Source organism: Spodoptera frugiperda, chromosome 11 (genome assembly GCF_023101765.2).
Source record: "Spodoptera frugiperda isolate SF20-4 chromosome 11, AGI-APGP_CSIRO_Sfru_2.0, whole genome shotgun sequence".
Classification (NCBI taxonomy): Eukaryota; Metazoa; Arthropoda; class Insecta; order Lepidoptera; family Noctuidae; genus Spodoptera; species Spodoptera frugiperda.
In genome coordinates, this window is record NC_064222.1 from 9,117,949 (window position 1) to 9,136,960 (window position 19,012).

Genomic DNA, 19,012 nt, shown 5'->3' on the forward strand with positions numbered 1-19,012 from the left:
TTAGTATCAGTGGTTACATAGTTTTATAGCTTACATAATTACGTCTTCGTTGCATACATTTCTGGTGTTAAAGAACACTAACAAATTAGACTTTTAACCAAACAAAATGAGTTCCCTTCGAGATCCAATGGTAGTTGCCAACGAAATATGAATCTAGTTGACAGGTACCGACGGATTCAATTTGCGAATAATGTTCAATTTTGCACGTCAAGTGTGTGCCTGTCGACTGTCCTATCGACTGGCCGATATCCTACTAGCACTATATTTTTTTATTAATATACTTTTTTTTATTCAATGCTCTTTGAATTTGATGATGAAGTTAAATTGGATTTTGTGATGTTGTTATTTAAGTCTAGTATTGAATGCGTTGTGTTAGAGATTACACAGTTGAGTATCAATAAAATGAGTCTTAATTAAGAGTATGATGACAGGGTTTTTAGTCAGTAAGAGTCTGACACTCACTTTAGCCTCGTCCAAGGCGGGAGAAGTGATTGAAGGAGTGATTTTCCCCCCTCACAAAAAACCCCTGCTCAGATAAATTAGCAAGCAGATTATGGGCATATTGCTCGAGGATTTTAAACTGCCTAGTGCAAAAATTATAACCCGAAGTATCAATTTCTATTTCAATTAATAATATCTCGCAAAAGTAACTATTTCAACAACGAGGTAGTCCAAACCTTATTGTATTGCGTTCATTCTTCTACTTTTTAACCGACTTCTAAAACAAGGAGGTTATCATTTCGTCGGCAACTTTTTTTTTTAAGTATGTTTACCGATTATTCGAAGATGTCTTAATCGACTTGGATAAATCTTTATTACATCTATCTTATCTAGATAATATTATAAAGAGGGACGATTTTATTGTAACTTTCGTGAGACATACTAAATAGTCGAAAAACTAGTCGAGTTCCTCGTCAAACAATTACGTGAGTAAGCCGCTAACGTAGTAATTAATTTAGGGACAATTTTAATTGTTTTTTCGTTTGTTTTTTTTTTGTATTAAATAGGCGCCGAAACTACCGGACTGATTTGAAAAATTGGAATCCTACATTATGATGAGCACATTCCATATTTAATAAAAGAAAAAAAAATAGGAACCGTCTGAAAATTTTGATAATGTAAACCGATGAGTGAAAAAAACTAATAACTCTTATATTGTTTATATTAAATAATTACGCAGACACTTTCGGTTAACGACTGAATTTTATTTTTAAAAACAAATGACAACTGAATGCAGGCAGTTACACATTACTTCACAAGAAGGTGTTACTAGTTATACATAATATATTTTGTTATCTGTAAATTATTACAACACCCCCACTTAACAAAATATACAAAGAATCCCAGAAACATCAGTTTGACATAATGCCCAACATTTTTACAAATTTATAATGTTTACAAGATGATAAACCTTTGGTTAGCAAGTCTGCTGGCATATCCTGAGTAGAAACATACTGAATTCTAATTAACTTATTTTTAATAGCATCTCTAACGTAATGATGACGAACATCAATATGTTTTGTTCTATTATGTGACTGCTGACTAATTGCAAGCTTTAGGGCACTTTGATTGTCACAAAACAATGTTATTACATTTACATTTCCTGTAAGTTCACCTAGTAAATTACTCAAGTATACTGCCTCTCTTGCAGCTTCAGACAGTGCCACATATTCAGCCTCTGTACTAGAGAGGGAGACTGTCTTCTGTTTCCTGCTTTGCCATGAGATCACAGACCCACACATGGTAAAACAGTAACCAGTATAAGACTTGCGGTCCAGACTGTCACTGGCCCAATCTGCATCAACAAAACCCTTCAATTCAGTATATTCTTTCCTATAAATTAAACAATAATCTTTAGTCTTTTGTAAATATTTCAAAACTCTCTTGGCATAATGGTAATGGTTTTCATTATAACAATTATTAAACTGACTAAGATAACTTATAGAATATGCAATGTCAGGTCTTGTTAACACAGCCAAATACATAAGACTGCCTATTAGTTTTTGATAAGGAATATCCTTTGCACATTTTTCAGATTGTTTTATATCCAATTTACACTCTATTGGGGTATCAACAGTTTTACATTCAGACATATTGAATTTATTTAACAATTGTTCTATGTAATGACTTTGGTCCACAGTTATAGTATTACACTCCTTGTTAACATTAATTCTCATACCCAAATAACGTTTCACAAAACCTAGATCTTTTAATTTAAATTCTGAAGCTAATGATGATTTTAATTCCTCTGTCTTTCTAGTACAATTTGAAAAAATCAGAAAATCATCAACATACACTGCTACAATGACTTTAACTTTATCAGAATTTTGAGTAAACAAACAGGGTTCATATTTACTATTTGTAAAACCTAAATTACATAAACAATCTCGTACTTTTTCATACCATACCAATGAGGATTGTTTTAACCCGTAAACAGCCTTTTTAAGTTTCAATACTTTGCCATTACTTTCCTTTACAAACCCTTCAGGTATAGACATATAAATATCTTCCTTTAAATGACCATTTAAAAAGGCTGTTGTTACATCTAAATGTGTTATATCCATTTCCCATTGTACACTGAGGGCAAACAACATTCTCAGTGTAGAATGCTTCACAACAGGAGAAAAAATGTCAGAATAATCAATACCTGGTCGTTGTGTAAAACCTTTTGCTACAAGTCTGGCACGATAACGCACTTTGTCATTCACATCTAGCTTTTTGTTTAACACCCACTTACACTGCACTATAGAAACACCACTTGGGACATCAACTAGTTCCCATGCATCATTATATTCAAATGACTGCAGCTCCTCACGCATGGCCAGCTTCCAACTGTCAGCTTCTGGTCCAGTCAGCGCTTCTGAGAAGTCGATCTGCTCTGTCTTAGGTGTATCATCGTAGGCACACATGTTACTGAAACCATAACGTTCAGGGGCTTTCCGTATTCTCTTACTGCGTATGTCTACCATACTATGAGTATTTGTCGTAGTTCCCTACTTATTCACCATCACATTGTTGGATGGGACCATGGTATCATCACCAGCATCACTATCAGGATCTGAGTAACAAGGAGAGCTAGAGGTATTCAGAGATTCCCTTACTGTAGATTCCCCCACTGAATCTCTGTTCTCTAGATCTGTCTGTAATGTGTCAACTTGTGCAACTGGTACTTGAGTGTTTTCTATCCCTTGTTCTTCTTGTATCCAAATAGCATCATTTTCCTTACATTCTTTATATGTTTTTCCTTCCAACACTGTAATATCCCTTTTTACAGTCACTTTATTTGTTCTAGGATCATATACTCGATAGCCTTTAATGTTTTCTGAAAAACCCATAAGAATATATTGCTCGGCTTTTCTGTCCCATTTCAATCTTCTTTCCTTAGGAATATGAATCATTACTGGACTGCCGAAAAGGCGAATATGACTCATATCTGGCTTCTTTCCATACCACGCTTCATAAGGAGTAATATTATCCAAACTCGAAGTAACTGACCTATTTTTCAAGTAAACTGCTGTATTAGATGCTTCTGCCCAGAACTTCTTTTCTAGTTTTGCATCAAAAAGCAAGCATCTAGCCTTTTCTACAATAGTTCTATTGGCTCTCTCACATATACCATTTTGTTCAGGTGTGTATGCAACGGTTTTCTGATGAATTATTCCTTCTTGTGTCAAATACTTTTCCATTTCACCACTACAAAATTCACCACCATTATCTGTACGCAAAACTTTAATTTTTCTATTTTGCTGGTTCTCCACCATAGCTTTAAAATCTTTGAATTGCTTATATACTTGATTTTTGTGTTTCAAAAAATAAATATAATTCATGCGACTGAAGTCATCCACAAATAAAAGAAAATATTGCGCACCACCTATAGATTTTGTTTCCATGGGACCGCATAGATCAGCATGAACTATCTCTAAGGTTGCATTACTTCTTTCACCAACATGTGAAAATGGTAGTCTTGTCTGTTTGCCCTCGCAACAGGTCACACATTTTTCCTTCAACATGTTACTGGTAGTGGGATATGACAATCCATTCACAATGCCATTCTTAATTTTTTCCATATCACATCTATTAATATGTCCGAGCCTCCTGTGCCAAAGCTCTGCACTAGCAACTGCAGGTGCTGCTAACATGCATTCTGTCTCATTCGTTTTTAATTTATAAACTCCGTTAATTGACTCTGCAGTAGCAACTAACTTATTCATTTTGTTGCGAATGTAACAATTATTATCGTCGAAAACAACACTGTTTCCATTCTTGATAAGTTGACTCACTGACAATAGATTTGTCGTCAAGCTTGGCACGCACAGTACATCTTTAATTGTGATATCGTATTTACGATCAGTCGTTATCAATACGTCTCCGGAACACAACACTGGCACTTTCATATTGTTTGCAACGGTGATCTCTGATAAACATGGATGGAAATTTGCATTGTTTATCCACTCTTTATTTGCAGTCATATGTGCACTTGCGCCCGAGTCTACGTACCATTCACTTTTACTATATTTTCCATTAAGAAATACCACACTAAAAGCGTTAGATTGCTTATTTTTCTGCAATAATGGACACTGGTTTCGAAAATGGCCGGTTTGTTTACACTTGTAGCAGGTTACTCCTGTCACTTTGGACTTGGACGCGGACGACATATTGCCGCCATTTTTGTTATTTGGCGTCTTGTTCGTTCTTTTAACGGCGAATGCAGCGCCACTTTCCGTTTCGGTCATTGTTGGAACCTCCATATCAATTAATTTTGATTTTATTGCATCTGTGGTAATCTTAATACCAGAGTGTTCTATGGCCATTATCATTGGAGAAAATTTATCTGGCAAACCGGCTAGTAATAATGATCCTAACCACTCATCTGTAATTGTAAATCCTGTGCCCTTTAATCTTTGCGCCGTCTCAACAACTTGCGTGACATATGCAGTCATTGAATCGCAGTTTTCTTGTCGTATGGAGATCAAATGACGCAACAATGTTATTTTCCTCGAAAAACCGGAATCATCAAACATGTTCTTTAGTTTGTTCCATAGTTCTTGCGAGTTGTTTGTTTCTCTAATATGCACGTACAATCCAGGATCTATAGTTAAAATCAACTTTGCCTTTGTTTTTGCGTCGTCTGCAGGTTTTAATTCGATGCCGGCTATTGGTTTGATGTAATGCACCATGCCTTCGAGCACCAACAAATTTTCTGCCGCAAAGCTCCATTCATCATAATTCTCCCTGCCTTTCAATTTCGGTACACTCTGAATATAGTTTACAGCCATATTTCACGAAAGTTTGCAGTTTTTTAACTAAAAAACACGGGAAACTGATTGCCCATAACCTATTAAATAATTACGCAGACACTTTCGGTTAACGACTGAATTTTATTTTTAAAAACAAATGACAACTGAATGCAGGCAGTTACACATTACTTCACAAGAAGGTGTTACTAGTTATACATAATATATTTTGTTATCTGTAAATTATTACAACAGTTTACGCTGTGGAAATGACACAGAATATAGCGAAATTATCCTCCTTTGAGTTTTTAACCTTACTCTGCGTCACGTAGTAATAATAAAGTCACCTATATCGTTAAAACCATATAGGGCCAAATGACAAAAAATGAATAGGATATTATTTCGAGATACAGAGTTAAGTATAAAAATAGAAAATAAATATACAGAAAAACATACAAAATATTGAAAAAAGTACGATTATTTTTGGATACTATATTGTAAGTTTTCAAACTGACATGGTCAATAACACTTACATTAGAACTTAAGACGGGATATTTAACTTTATTTTTATTTATGTCAATGAGTTTGTTATTTCGTCAAACTCATAGATATAAATAAACACGGTAAATATTCCGTCTTAAGTTCTAATGTTACCATCAGACCACCACAGATGGGTCTCAGTAGGGCTGATGCCTGATCCGGAGCTGCGGACTACCTAGCGGGTTTACCGGGGCTCTGGTTCGAAAAACAGAAGTAGGAACGGGGTGGTTTTTAGTCAGTAAGAGTCTGACACTCCCTCTCACCTCGCCCAAAGCGAGAGAAGTAATTGGATGATTTTCCGCCCTCAAAAAAAAAAGTTCTAATGTTAGATAATACTATATCTATTGTATTGATAAGATAAAATAATTTCTTTTTTACCTAAGCAACTACCCAATTATTAGACATTAAAATGGAATTAAAGTTGATATATTAAAATGCATACAATGTAAAAATTCATCGGAATTGCCTTATACTCGTGTGTATACAATAATTAAATGTATTACATGAGTACTTATAATTGTCAGTTATTTTATAAGTAACTTAGATTGACTTAATAATTGAGTAGCAAGCAAGGCTTCTAAGAAAATAGACACACCGAGGACACGTTGTTTTTGCCGCTAGAACTAGAATAGAGATAAATTTACTAGACTAGGCAGGCAATATTGTTAGGCTTAGGTGTTAATAAAATATTACCTATAATATGTAGCTTAAAAAGCCGCAAGCTTGAAATGAAACTGGGCTGGACACGTCTGACGGGCATGTCGGACGAGCGATGGACAAAACCCACAACTGAATGCGGCCCACTCAACGTCAATGGATGTACGGCAGGCCCAGAAGGAGATGGCGGGATGAACTCGATGCCTATAAAAAGGATTGGCCATAGAAAGCTCTACAAAGAGACGAGTGGAAGGAGGGTAGGGAGACCTTTGCCTTGCAGTGGGACCACTATGGCTGAAAATACAGGGTGACTTTGAATTCGACGTATTTCTCTCGGGAGGTGATAATACAACTGATTTCCTACAAAATTAGCCCTGAGGTCCTTGGGCGGAAAGTGGCTAGTTTCTGAGAAATTCAACATTTTCGGTTTTTGTAAAAAAATCCCGAATTGATTACAAATCATATAGATTATCAATAAATAAAAAAATACTGGTTGGATTTTATAAGTTTTGGTTTTAATCGGTTGCCAATACAGCAGTCATCATTTATAAATACAAATAATGGCATAAATGTCATTAGTTTTAAAATAGCAAGTAATTTATTATCAAATTTTGTTTTGTATCACTAATTTGGTCAACAGGAAACTGGATTTATTTAAAAAATAATATATGACATTATGCGTACAAACTATTAGAAAAATTTCCTTGGTTTATTAGCTACACAGAAACGTAAAATTATTCACAAAATTCTCCAAAACAAATGAATTAATTAATGATATTAAGTAGAGTGTAAAGAGAATAGGGCAATTTCAAAAACTCCTTAATTAGCAAAATTTTGTTTAAAGTGATCTCCCCTACGACAAATACATGCCCGAAGACGCTTCCTTATCTCTATGACGTTCACTCTTGGGCTGAATATGCGTCTTATTTCGTCACTGTGTTCAAATATATTTCGGAGAAGAATTTCGACGCCGGTCAATTCCCTCAAACTATTATTATTCCATCAAACTATTAAATTCCCTAAAACTACTAGAATCCAACCAGTATTTATTTATTTATTGATAATTTTGTAATCAATTCGGGATTTTTTTACCAAAACCAAAAATGTTGAATATCTCAGAAACTAGCTACTTTCCGCCCAAGGACCTCAGGGCTAATTTTGTAGGAAATTAGTTGTACTATCACCTCCCGGGAGGAATACGTCGAATTTAAAGTCACCCTGTATAAATAATGTTGCTTAGTCTTATAAGCTATTTTAAGGAACAAGTTTCATCGAAATCCATTCATTGGTTTTAGAGATTAGCATGTGCAAACAGACAAACATACAAACAGAAAATATATAAATTTTTATCCAATTTGTTTTCTGTTACGGATTTCTTATCATCCTATTTTGTTTTTATTGTACCTAATATAAAATAAATAAAGTGTAATAAAATATTTAATGTACAAATCCAAGTTTTACTGTTTTATTGATTTTAATGTTAGTAGTTTACCTAAGAGTTTAAATTTGTTTTCAGTTTATGGCAATAGGTAGTGTTAGCCCCTATTACATACAATGTACTAATATCAAGACGCCAGCAGGTGAACTCAGTCCTTTATATCAAATTTATTTACTAGATTTTTAACCTCATTGCTTTTTTCAAACTCTTGAAGACTGGAGCTGACCTGGCATCATTATCAATGGCATACATTACACATCTCTACTTCGTCACCGATATAGTCACCATGGTAGTGTTTGCTTACTTTATGTTTCGTTGTGTGAGTGAGGTTGCCGGAGTCCCAAATACCCCACTTCCCAATCTTCCTATTCCCCAACAACCCTTAAATTCCTAACCCTCAAAAAACCGGCAATGCACTTGTAACGCCTCTGGTGTTTCGGGTGTCCATGGGCGGCGACGATTACTTACCATCAGGTGATCCGTCTACTCGTTTACCGGCTTATACCATAAAAAAAAGAATATCTGTTAGTATGAGTACAAGGAATCAAGTAGTTTTACTTAAGGTCGAAAATCCAGTCAAATAAATTGATAGATTAGAGTCGGTTGGCTTACTGGCTGGTCTATACATAACTGGCAAAAACTTGATCTTGAATTTATAATGTTTATGTATAATCCTTGCTAAAAATTATAATGATTTTATAAATTATAATTATTATTTACTTAAAAATTCGTAAGGCAGATCACGTTTCCGACAGCACTTGTATTTTTGAACCAATAAGATTATTAAAATGTAAATGCATACTTATTATAAATGCATAAAAATATCGTATTATTTGTTTGTGTGTGTGCCTAAAGAAATGCCATACAAGAACTTATAAAGGCAACGTCACGCGTAATATAAAACTCAGTCGTGATTACGAAGGCAAACAAAATAATACCTATACGTATCAATTAAATACATAGCTTCCAGTCGCGATTAAAATAAGTGTCATTGGAAAATAAACCTTATTGTACGCTCACAATAATATGGGTTCAATTGAAAATCCTCTGCTGAATATCACTCCAGCAATAGTGAAGAATGTGAGGAAGCTGTACGGTTTAGATGACCAGAAGAGGTTGGATGAAGCCATCAAGATTTTGGAAGATTGGGTTCAGAAGCAGCCACATATCATCAAGAAGGATTTTAGTGAGTTCTTTTAGATTTCTACTTCTTTGTTTGTACGTAGTTTTAATAAATCACTGACATAATAATGGTGTAAGAAAACTTAGTGAGAAAAGCTTACTACATTTTTTTCATTGGGAAGTATGAAAAATGTCATGTTGGCCTGGAGGTTTAAGTTGCCCGCTCCTCATGCATACGAATGGGAGAATGGGTTCGAAAACTACCAGTGGCAAGTACCAATGTGACTTTTTCCGAGTAACATAAATACTTTCAAATGTTATTTAGACACCACTGACAAACAGTGAAGGAAAACATCGTGAGGAATCCTTTTTTTTTTTGAGGTCGGAAAATCATTCAATTTCTTCTCCCACCTTGGGCTAGACGGGAGGGAATGTCAGACTGTTACTGACTAACAACTACTCCGTTCCTTCTCCTGCGTTGAGCCGGAGCCCCGGTAACCTTTTACGTTATCCGCAGCTCCGGATATCGTGAGGAAACCTGGGCTTATAATTTCGCCAATTTAAGTCGCAAATCGCCAACCCGGATTGAGCAAGCGTAGTGATTAATGCTTAAACCTTTTCCTTGTAAGAAGAGACCTTTGGTCAGCAGTGGCTAGTTCTAAGCTGTTTATGTTATTATTATTGATGTTGTCATAGGACCTGTTTTGAAAATTTGTATAACAAGTTTTAAAATTAAGTTTGATTTTAATTTTAATATACATAAACTTATCTAGACTACACAATGAGTCAATGTATATGATACTTTTGGTTTTTCCAAATATTAAGGTCGTTGCATTGTATTACAATATTTTGATATTATTATGTAGTTTTCGAAAAACGTTCAAAACAGGTTATGTAAAGTAGATGCTACAAATCTAAAATTTACTCTTGAATGAATATCCATTTAAACTCTACAATTATTAGTTCGTTAAAACCTTGTTCTCTCAACTATAACCACAAAAAAAATACAAGAACAAGTTTTCTTTTTTAAGAACGGTGTAGTCAGTGGCTCGTTCTTGCGGTGTGGTTTAAGATCCGCAATCTTATGAATGTGGAACGGGTGTCTTAAACCATCACGACACCTAAGGGCCACCACAATTCTCGATATAACAACTCAAAAAAAAAATCCTATCATTCACACTTGATGCGATGATGAAGGAAATTAAGATTTTTTCGTATTAAAATACATACGAGTAAAAAATTCAGTAAAATAGTAATAATAATATAGTAATAATAATATAGTAATATAATATACGACTGATTACTGCAAATATTGACTGCACGGTTGTCGCGGTGGCTGGGCAACTGGCATCCAAGTAACGCTGTAGTTGGTTCGATTCCCGCACGAAGCAACTCTTTGTATGATCCACAAATTGTTGTTTCGAGTCTGGGTGTCAAGTGCATGTGAACTTGTATGTTTGTAAACGCACCCACGACACACGAGAAAATCTTAGTGTGGGGGCAATGTTTAAAAAAACATTACTGTTTATGTTGTCAACCATATTGATCGATGTTTATTATTATTTGTTTTCAGGCAAACGGTTTTTAGAGACGGCTATCGTATCATGCAAGGGGTCTGTGGAAAAGGCGAAGAAACAAATCGATACTTTATGCACTATGAAAACTATGGCGCCGAGATTCTTTGTAAAATGCAACTTGAAAACTGAACTACAAAACATTTTGGAAAAAGTGTAAGTACGATTAGAGAGAAATCTATCTATAAAGGTAAGCGTACACAGACCCGCGTCACACGCATCGGACGGATCGTATGAAACGGAATAATTTTTCTGACTAGGTCCACTGTATCGGTAGCGATCGATTTGCCGAGGCGAATATCAGCAGTCGGATTGCTGATTCTGAATTTTGTTTGTTAAATGTTAAATGAAAAAAAGAACATATGTTAAATGTAAAATGTTTGTGAGAAATCGAGAATGGAGGAAAGCGCTGAAGAAGTTGTTATTGCTTATTTATTAGTCGAGGCGCGTCCACTGATCAGCATTGTGTATGACGTCATCAGTACGCATCGCATGTAGGCATTGCTGATGAGCGGTCCATACGATGTAGATCAGTGGACGCTGTTGTATGAGTGTTTATACAAGACTAACCAAAATCCATTGCGTGCGATGCATTCGATGCGTGCAATGCGGGCCTTTGGACGCTTACCTTAAAACTATATGATATAAAGCTGAAGAGTTTGTATAGTCCATTTATCGAGAAAGGTCCAAACCATGAACCAAGTAAGCACTCTTAACAAGGTAACGATTAAGTGAATGTTGTGTTTATTTTTAAATAATATAATACCTACTGATCCTGTTTAAATTAAGTAAATGTCATGTTTCAAGTGAATGTTTTAAATAGGCTTAAAGTCATAAATACCTACAATAATATATTTTGTACTTTCGAGGACAAGACTTTTTATGATATCAGATAAAAGATCAAAATGTTATGGAAAAGGTATTTTGAATGGTTAAAATTACAAGTTAATTATTATGACAATGTTTATTTATTTCACACTTTGTTACGCAATTAAGAAGTGAATGGGTAGACTTGTAGCTATGTTACGAAGATATAATAGCTAAGCTGTGAAACTATGTGACCGTTTCCACTAATAAACTAAGTAGCGGTGCGAGTAAGCTGGGTTATGTAGATGCACCAATGTATCTGTGCCAGGAAGCCACAAGCTTACATTAATAGCACGCATCTTTCCATATAAAAAAAACTTAGCTAAGCTGAGTCCGTTTTCAGCACTGCTAACTCACTGTATTTTGGTACATGATTTGTGGAATTATTTATAGGTATTGAATTATTATTTATACACATAATGAAACACAACGTAAGAGTTGTTTCACGTCGGTTTTCTGTGAGGCCGTGGTATCAATCCGGTTAACACGGCCCATTCGTGCCGAAGTATGGCTCTCCCATACTTAAGTGTGATCAAAAAAGATCCAATCAACCAAGAAGCAGTGCAATATAAAATGTAATATTATTATTTCTCTTGCAGATGGGTCATTCCTCTTCCGCAAACGTCAGAAGATCACTGCAGAGTGGTTTTAATCAAAACTTTCGATAACAATCTCACGCCGGAAGAAATCCTACAGTTTTTTCAATACGTTTTAATTGTAAGTATATGTATGATAGTATTTTTGTTATTTTGTTCATAAGTAATAGTCTTCTTTATTTTAAATTACCATTTTATAAAGTACTAGCAAATCCCCAGCGAATTTCGTTTCGCCACCAGATGAGGTTTTCTATTGTTTTTTTTTCTGTTTTTATTTTTTACTATTAACCTCACGGATACTGAGACCTTTCCAACGAATGCAATCCCGTGGAAATCGGCCCGTGCGTCCTGGAGTTATAGCGTCAGGAGGGAAAACCCGACTTATTTTTATATTATAGAATACGGTAACATAAAATCTAATACAATTAATCCAAACAGGAAAACATAAAAAAGTCTCTGAATCAAAATTTAAATTTAGTGAAATAAATTAATTCTCGCAATTAACATAAAATTCTCATTTAACATTGTTTTGAACATGTTTTGAATTATTCAAGTACCGATTACAAAATGTATTTTGACATAGTACCAACACTATCAAAATAAGTCTGCATCGTCTAGATGTTTTGTAAAAGAGGTAATTAAAATAATAGTTAATGACATTATTATTCATTATTATAAAGCAGATTAAAAAGGTGTGTCTGCAAGCGTGTTGATCATTCTTCTCCCACCATATAAAAAGTGTCTGGCCTAGTATTTATCTTATAACTTTTGAGGCTAAAACCTCGTCACCACTAGGAACATTTGTTGAGCGACATGAGTGTTCCCAGAAACATAGGGCGATGTCGAACGACATTGTTGAAACTGTTGTCGCACCACAGTTAACAATGTCGCGGCGATGTCGTCCGACGTCGCCCGACATCGCCCGATGTCTCTGCAATATACTGGGTACAATTCCAGACTCCATACTACCACTAAGAAATTTTGGATAAACCGAAAAAAACTTAGTGATATTTTTACCCGACTGCCAAGGAAGGGTTATGTTTTTCGCGCGTATCTTGTATGTATGAGCCTAATATTCTTTATTACCTCATTTCTTCGAAACGGCTTGATGGATTTCGACAATCAGGGTATCGTTGGATTCGTCTTAATTACCCAAGTGTTCTTAGATATGTGACGTAAAACAAAAACCAACATGGCGGCCGTGAGGCGCCCTAGATAGGAGTAAAAAAAAATAATTTTTATTTGCTACAATATGGGTATCAAATTAAAGAGCTCATCATGAGGATTCCAAAATGGTATATCACTGACATATAGAAAAAAATACTATGTGCAATTATGTTCTTTATTATCCAAACTAAATACTCATATAGGTACTACGCGACGCGATTGACTAGCGGTGTCTGAACTTAAAAGTGAAAAGTAATAATAAAAGTACGTCTTAACTAAATTATTTACAATTAATTTATTTATAAATAAAGGACTAGCGACCCGCCCTCGCTTTGCTGAACGTTAAATAAGGAATCTATCTACATAGTCGTTTACCTATAGCCCATGCGACGCGTCAACTGTAAAGACCGTTTTTTTGTCAAAAACTAGTAGAAATTTTGAAACAGTATAAAGAGCAAATTTTATCTTCATTTAATGTAGAAAATTAATAGACTATTTAAAAGCATAAGGATTAATACTATTACGGACAAAAACCCCTCAGAATAAAAGATCCAAAAAAAATATTAAATAGACCGACCGTTTACGAAATTGGTAAATAGTAAATTTTACTGCCCTTAATCCTTCTTCTTTTTCTAATTCCTTTACTCTCTTTGTGTTACGCAATCAATCTAAAATAACTGGATCGACGTGTGTTATTTTTTTATTATCTTGGTATTGGAAGTAGTTCTCTCGTGTCGCGGGTGAAATCTTGAGAAACACATAGCCGTATTATAACTAACTAAAAAGTGTTAAATAAAAATAAATAAATTTAAAAAATTAAAAAACCCGACTGCATAAAAAACACTTTAAATAAAAACTGAAAAGTAAAAAACAAGCTTAGTCTAAAAGTGTAGATAGCAATGCTATTACCACAAAATTAAATAATTTTATAATCAATACACAAAAAATAATAATCTTATGCGAAACATACTTGAGTGCATCAGTCGGGACCCATATTGAATGATTTTAGTCTAGTTTATTTAATGGGTCCCGACTGTTACTTTTTAATTTTTTAAATTTATTTATTTTTATTTCAATCAGGGAATTGAACCTGACACCCCTTGTCGCAGTCGCACTTGCGACCAATCGACCAATGAGTCAGTCAATAAAACAATAAATTATTTGAATTTATCATCGTCAATTTTATCATCATCTTCCATTTTTTTTTTAATATATTTTTTTATTCATCTTCCAGCTAGCTGACTACGTTCGGGCGAACGACTACGTCGACGGCTTCATTATAATAGTTGACTACCGTGACGTAAATATCTTCAACCTCATTACAAGACTGACTACTCCCGATGTCCACCCCTTCCTCAATATTTTGATTGTAAGTAATCACTAATATATACGCAAGGTCACGCCTTTTATCCTCGAAGGGGTAGGCAAAGGTGCACATTACGGCACGTAATGCTGCTGTACAATGTACACCCACTTTTCACCATTTGTGTTATAAGTCCCATGTAATAGGGGGTGAGCTTATTGCCATATACCGGGCACAATTCGTGCTACTACTGAGAAATTAAAAAAAGGCCAGTTATACTTGCAGTCGCACTAGCAACCACTCGCACCTGCGACTGCCGAACATAGGGACTCGATTCCCGGGGCGGGCAAAAAATTACTGGGCCTTTTTCGGATTTTCGAAAATTTCTCAGTAGTAGCACAGAGTCTGGAATTGTGCCCAGTTATGGCAATAGATGGTGAAAAGTGGGTGTACATTATATAGCATTATGTACTTTAGTGTGCAGCTCTGCCTGCCCCTTCGGGGATAATACCCTCACATAATATAATAATTACTTCCACGCATCGAAATCGAGACCCTTGGTTCGATAGGTTTTGTTTTATAATATTCAAATAATTGTGAAAACTAATATTTAAATTCGAATAAGTATTCAGAGGTATATGTAATTGTAGATTTAAAACTTTATTTTCAGAAAGGTTACGGTGGAAGAATGAAGAATATGCATTTAATAACTGAATCAAAGGCTGTGGACATTGTAGTCACGACTGTTAAGCAATTCATAAGTGAGAAGCTCGGTAAAAGAATTCTAGTGCACAAGAACTTAGAAGAGTTATATGAAGTAGTGCCCAGAGATCTGCTACCAGAAGAGTATGGGGGGAAACTAAAGTCTTATCACAAAATGCAAGGTAACGAAATGTTAATAATCTTGTCCAAATATTCACCATCGATGACTGCCTCGTTGGTCGAGTGGTCGCAAGTGTGACTGCTGGACAAGGGGTCTCGGGTTCGATGCCCGGGTCGGGTAAAGTATTACTTTTTAAAGGACTTTTTTCGGTTTTTCGAAAATTCCTCCTTAAATTCCTGATTCCCAAAAACTAACGTAACGCACTTGTAAAGCTTCTGGTGTTTCAAGTGTCCATGGGCGGCGGCGATTGCTTACCATCAGGTAATACGTCTGCTCGATTACCGGCATGTCTCATAAAACAAAAAAAAATCGGCCTACCCCTTCGGGGAGAAAAAGCGTGACGTTATGTGTGTGTGTGTGTGTGTGTGATGTTCACCATGTTATAAACTATTCGATAAACAGTCAGCTGCTTTATATCATCTCTTTTAAAAGTGATGTTACCGGAGGCCTAGTTATCCCATTCCCCAATCTTACCAATCCCCGATTCTTCAACAACCCTTAAATTCCTAACCCCAAAAGGCCGGCAACGCACTAGTAACGCCTCTGGTGCTTCAGGTATCCATGGGCGACGGCGATTGCTTGCCATCAGGTGAACCGTCTGCTCATTTACTGGCTTATTCCATAAAAAGTATTTAGTAACGTCATGGTGGTCTGAAGGCTTAAGGCGCCCGATATTCAAGCATAAGAGTGCGGATTTCAAACCTACCAACGACAAGATTACTTTTTCCGAGCTATATCTACTTTCAAGTGTATTTATACACCACTGACAAACGGCGAAGGAAAAAACGGACACCAAAAGTTCCTTTGACATACATTTTTAATTCCAGATTTCTCTTAATTATTTCCAATCATAACAAAATTAATAGTGACTTTTATCTTGTTTACAGCTGAATTAGTGGATGAAGTGTCTTCTGAGAAACACATAGAGTACTTGAAGATGATGTCCAAAGCCTGCACGGATGAGACCAAACGAAACACGGAAAAATTCAACGAAGAATACATGGGAATGCCTGGCTCGTTCAGGAATTTAACTGTAGACTAAGATTAGATTGGAGTAGTTTTAATGGAGTTATAGAATTAGAATTATTTTACGGTTATCCTATTAGTATTTAAGGCCAACAAAGCAAGCAATTAGAAGATGATGTGATAGAAATTGGATAAATAGCTTAAAGTCAAAGACATAATATTCTAAAGAAAAAAGAAATAAGAAAACACACTGAGTTATCCTAAAACATCATAAATTAGGGGCAAAACCAGTATTTCAGTTTTCTGTGGGCAGAACGAAGGCCTTATTTAAGCCAGAAATATATATAGGGACAAATATCCTGCGAAACGTTTCGTCAGCGACGTTGGGTGAAGTTGCGCAACGTTGCCGGCCTCTTTGGTCGACAGTGGGTCGATATGTCTGGCAACATCGCGCGACATGGGCTTCAAAGTGCATCGCGTCTTCTAATGTCGCTGCTGACATGAGTCACACGTAGTCGTGTATTATCAGAAGGAGTTTCTTGAGGTCACACGATTAATTCATCTGACGTCGCAGCATAAGTTGCGCGTTGTCTCTATATATGTCAGGTGAAATCGGTTGGTATTGCTTGACATGTCAACGATACATATAGGGAGACATTTGTCCTCGGTGAATCCGACAAAGCGCCACTTATGTCCACAGTAACGTTGATGTTGCAAGACAGTGTTTGTGTGGGAGAGCCATGCTTCGGCACGAATGGGCCGACTCAACCAGAGTGATACCACGGCCTCACAGAAAACTGACGTGAAACGTTTTCTTGTGTGAGTGAGGTTACCAGAGGCTCCATTACCCGCCTTTCCAATCTTCCCAATCCCCGATTCCCCAACAACCCTTTAATTCCTAACCCCCAAAAGGCCGGTAACGCACTTGTAACGCCTCTGGTGTATCAATTGTCTATAGGCGATGGTAATTGCTTACCATCAAGAGATCCAGGGGCCCGTTTACCGGCTTATTTCATAAAAAAAATGTCAACCAGAGCTCGGCAACATCGCACTCCTTTACCCAACTGGCTACACAATATGTCGCAGGACATTTTTCTGGTGTAACTTTGACTTTATACAACGTACATAACTTGAGTGACTCATCGATTTATTGTATACTAGCGACCCGCCCCAGCTTCGCATGGGTGCAATAGTGATATATTATGCATGTATTATACATATAAACTTTCCTCTTAAATCACTCTATGTATTAAAAAAACCGCATCAAAATCCGTTGCGTAGTTTTTAAGATTTAAGGAGTAAGTAGTCAACTCGGACCACATACCTACGGCCCATTTGGGACGAGTTGGGGAAATTAAATATAAATTAAATTTGTAGTGGTCAACTCGTCCCACGTTTTTTTTTGTATGGATTTTTAAACTTTTTCAATGTTTGGTACAGTTAGCAACACAAGATTAAAAATATTTTTTTTCTTTACTTTCGTTTTGTTCATAGATTATTTCGTATTAAAAAATCCTGACGAAGTAAGAACCTCCTTTTTTTAGTGTCGGTTAAATAATTTATTACCTAAATTATTTTTTGCAATCGCACAAATTCATGTGATAACCAAAATTACTAAGAATAGTAAACATGTGTGGCTTAAACAATGGTCATGGCGGTCACTTATGAAGTAAATGATAACAAAGATAGAATTAAGTTCCTAGAAAATCTTCTGTTTTCAACAAAGTAATAGAAATTTATTATTTCCACACTAACCCTTTTGCTACTGACTGTACTTTATCTCATTGTAATAGTGACGTGGGACGAGTTGACCACTAAAAATATTATTTTATTTTATTTTCTGCAACTCGTCCCAAATGGGCCGTAGGCATGTGGTCCGAGTTGACTACTTACTCGATTTAAGGCTTACAAAGGGAAATAGGGACAGAGAAAGCAACTTTGTTTTATACTAAGTAGTGATGTAAATGTTATTATTGTATCTGTCTCAGCAAATTTTGAAATTAAAATAACAAGTGAATAACTGAATCGAATGTAACCTAGTTTATGTTTTTTGCTGATTTATTATAATTCTTAAATGCATAATTATGTAGTAATAAATAATAGTGCAATCTAATCTTGTTTAAAATAAATGGTAGTTTTTATCAATTCAGTTTTATTCCACTGTTTTTATTTTTCGTAGACCAGGGGCCTTACTTTTGAAATGCATTCCGATCGATCGACATTGATATTTTGAAATTACGTAATGTTTTTGAGCTGCAACTCTAGTTCCCCCTTTCATCTGTTTTGCATTGATTTTCAATGAACTAAATGGAAATGAGTTTGGATTTAAATGTTATTTAACAGCTAAGATTGGGGTTGTATAGTTTTGACATTTAATAAATAGCGACATTTTATTCGATTGAAATTGCATTGACATTGAGATTTGTTTTAAGAGTAAGGCCCCTAGGCATAAGAGTTCCAAATGTAATGCACTTTAATGAATTTATATATTACAAGGCAAATCTTTAGATTCAATGCTACTATGAAAATTTTTGCAACCCTTATTATTACTTGTTCGTACTCGAGACCCTTAGCTCGGTAGCACCGTTTGCGTCGACTAGACCAACGGCACTCGAATAAAGGGCATAATTACCAAAGGCTTAATTACTCTCCTCTAGAATCTTCC

General features: G+C 35.6%; 3 protein-coding genes across 3 annotated transcripts in view; all 3 read left to right on the top strand.

The window, feature by feature from the left end:
- LOC118275113 (apyrase-like) overlaps nt 1–7,096 on the top strand; it is a 235,522-nt gene extending 228,426 nt beyond the window's left edge. The window contains exon 12 of the mRNA XM_050696739.1: nt 7,086–7,096. The gene's annotated coding sequence lies outside the window, so the exon portion shown is untranslated. The remainder of the gene's footprint in view (nt 1–7,085) is intronic.
- Nucleotides 1–19,012, top strand: part of LOC118274759 (uncharacterized) — a 380,866-nt gene that overhangs the window by 210,084 nt on the left and 151,770 nt on the right. The gene's annotated exons all lie outside the window — the stretch shown is intronic.
- Nucleotides 7,893–18,502, top strand: LOC118274760 (alpha-tocopherol transfer protein-like). The gene is made up of 7 exons (XM_050696753.1): nt 7,893–8,011; nt 8,833–9,055; nt 10,565–10,721; nt 12,032–12,149; nt 14,430–14,564; nt 15,169–15,382; nt 16,269–18,502. Exons 2-7 carry the CDS (start codon nt 8,896–8,898, stop codon nt 16,421–16,423), a joined length of 939 nt encoding a protein of 312 aa, XP_050552710.1. The 5' UTR covers nt 7,893–8,011; nt 8,833–8,895; the 3' UTR covers nt 16,424–18,502.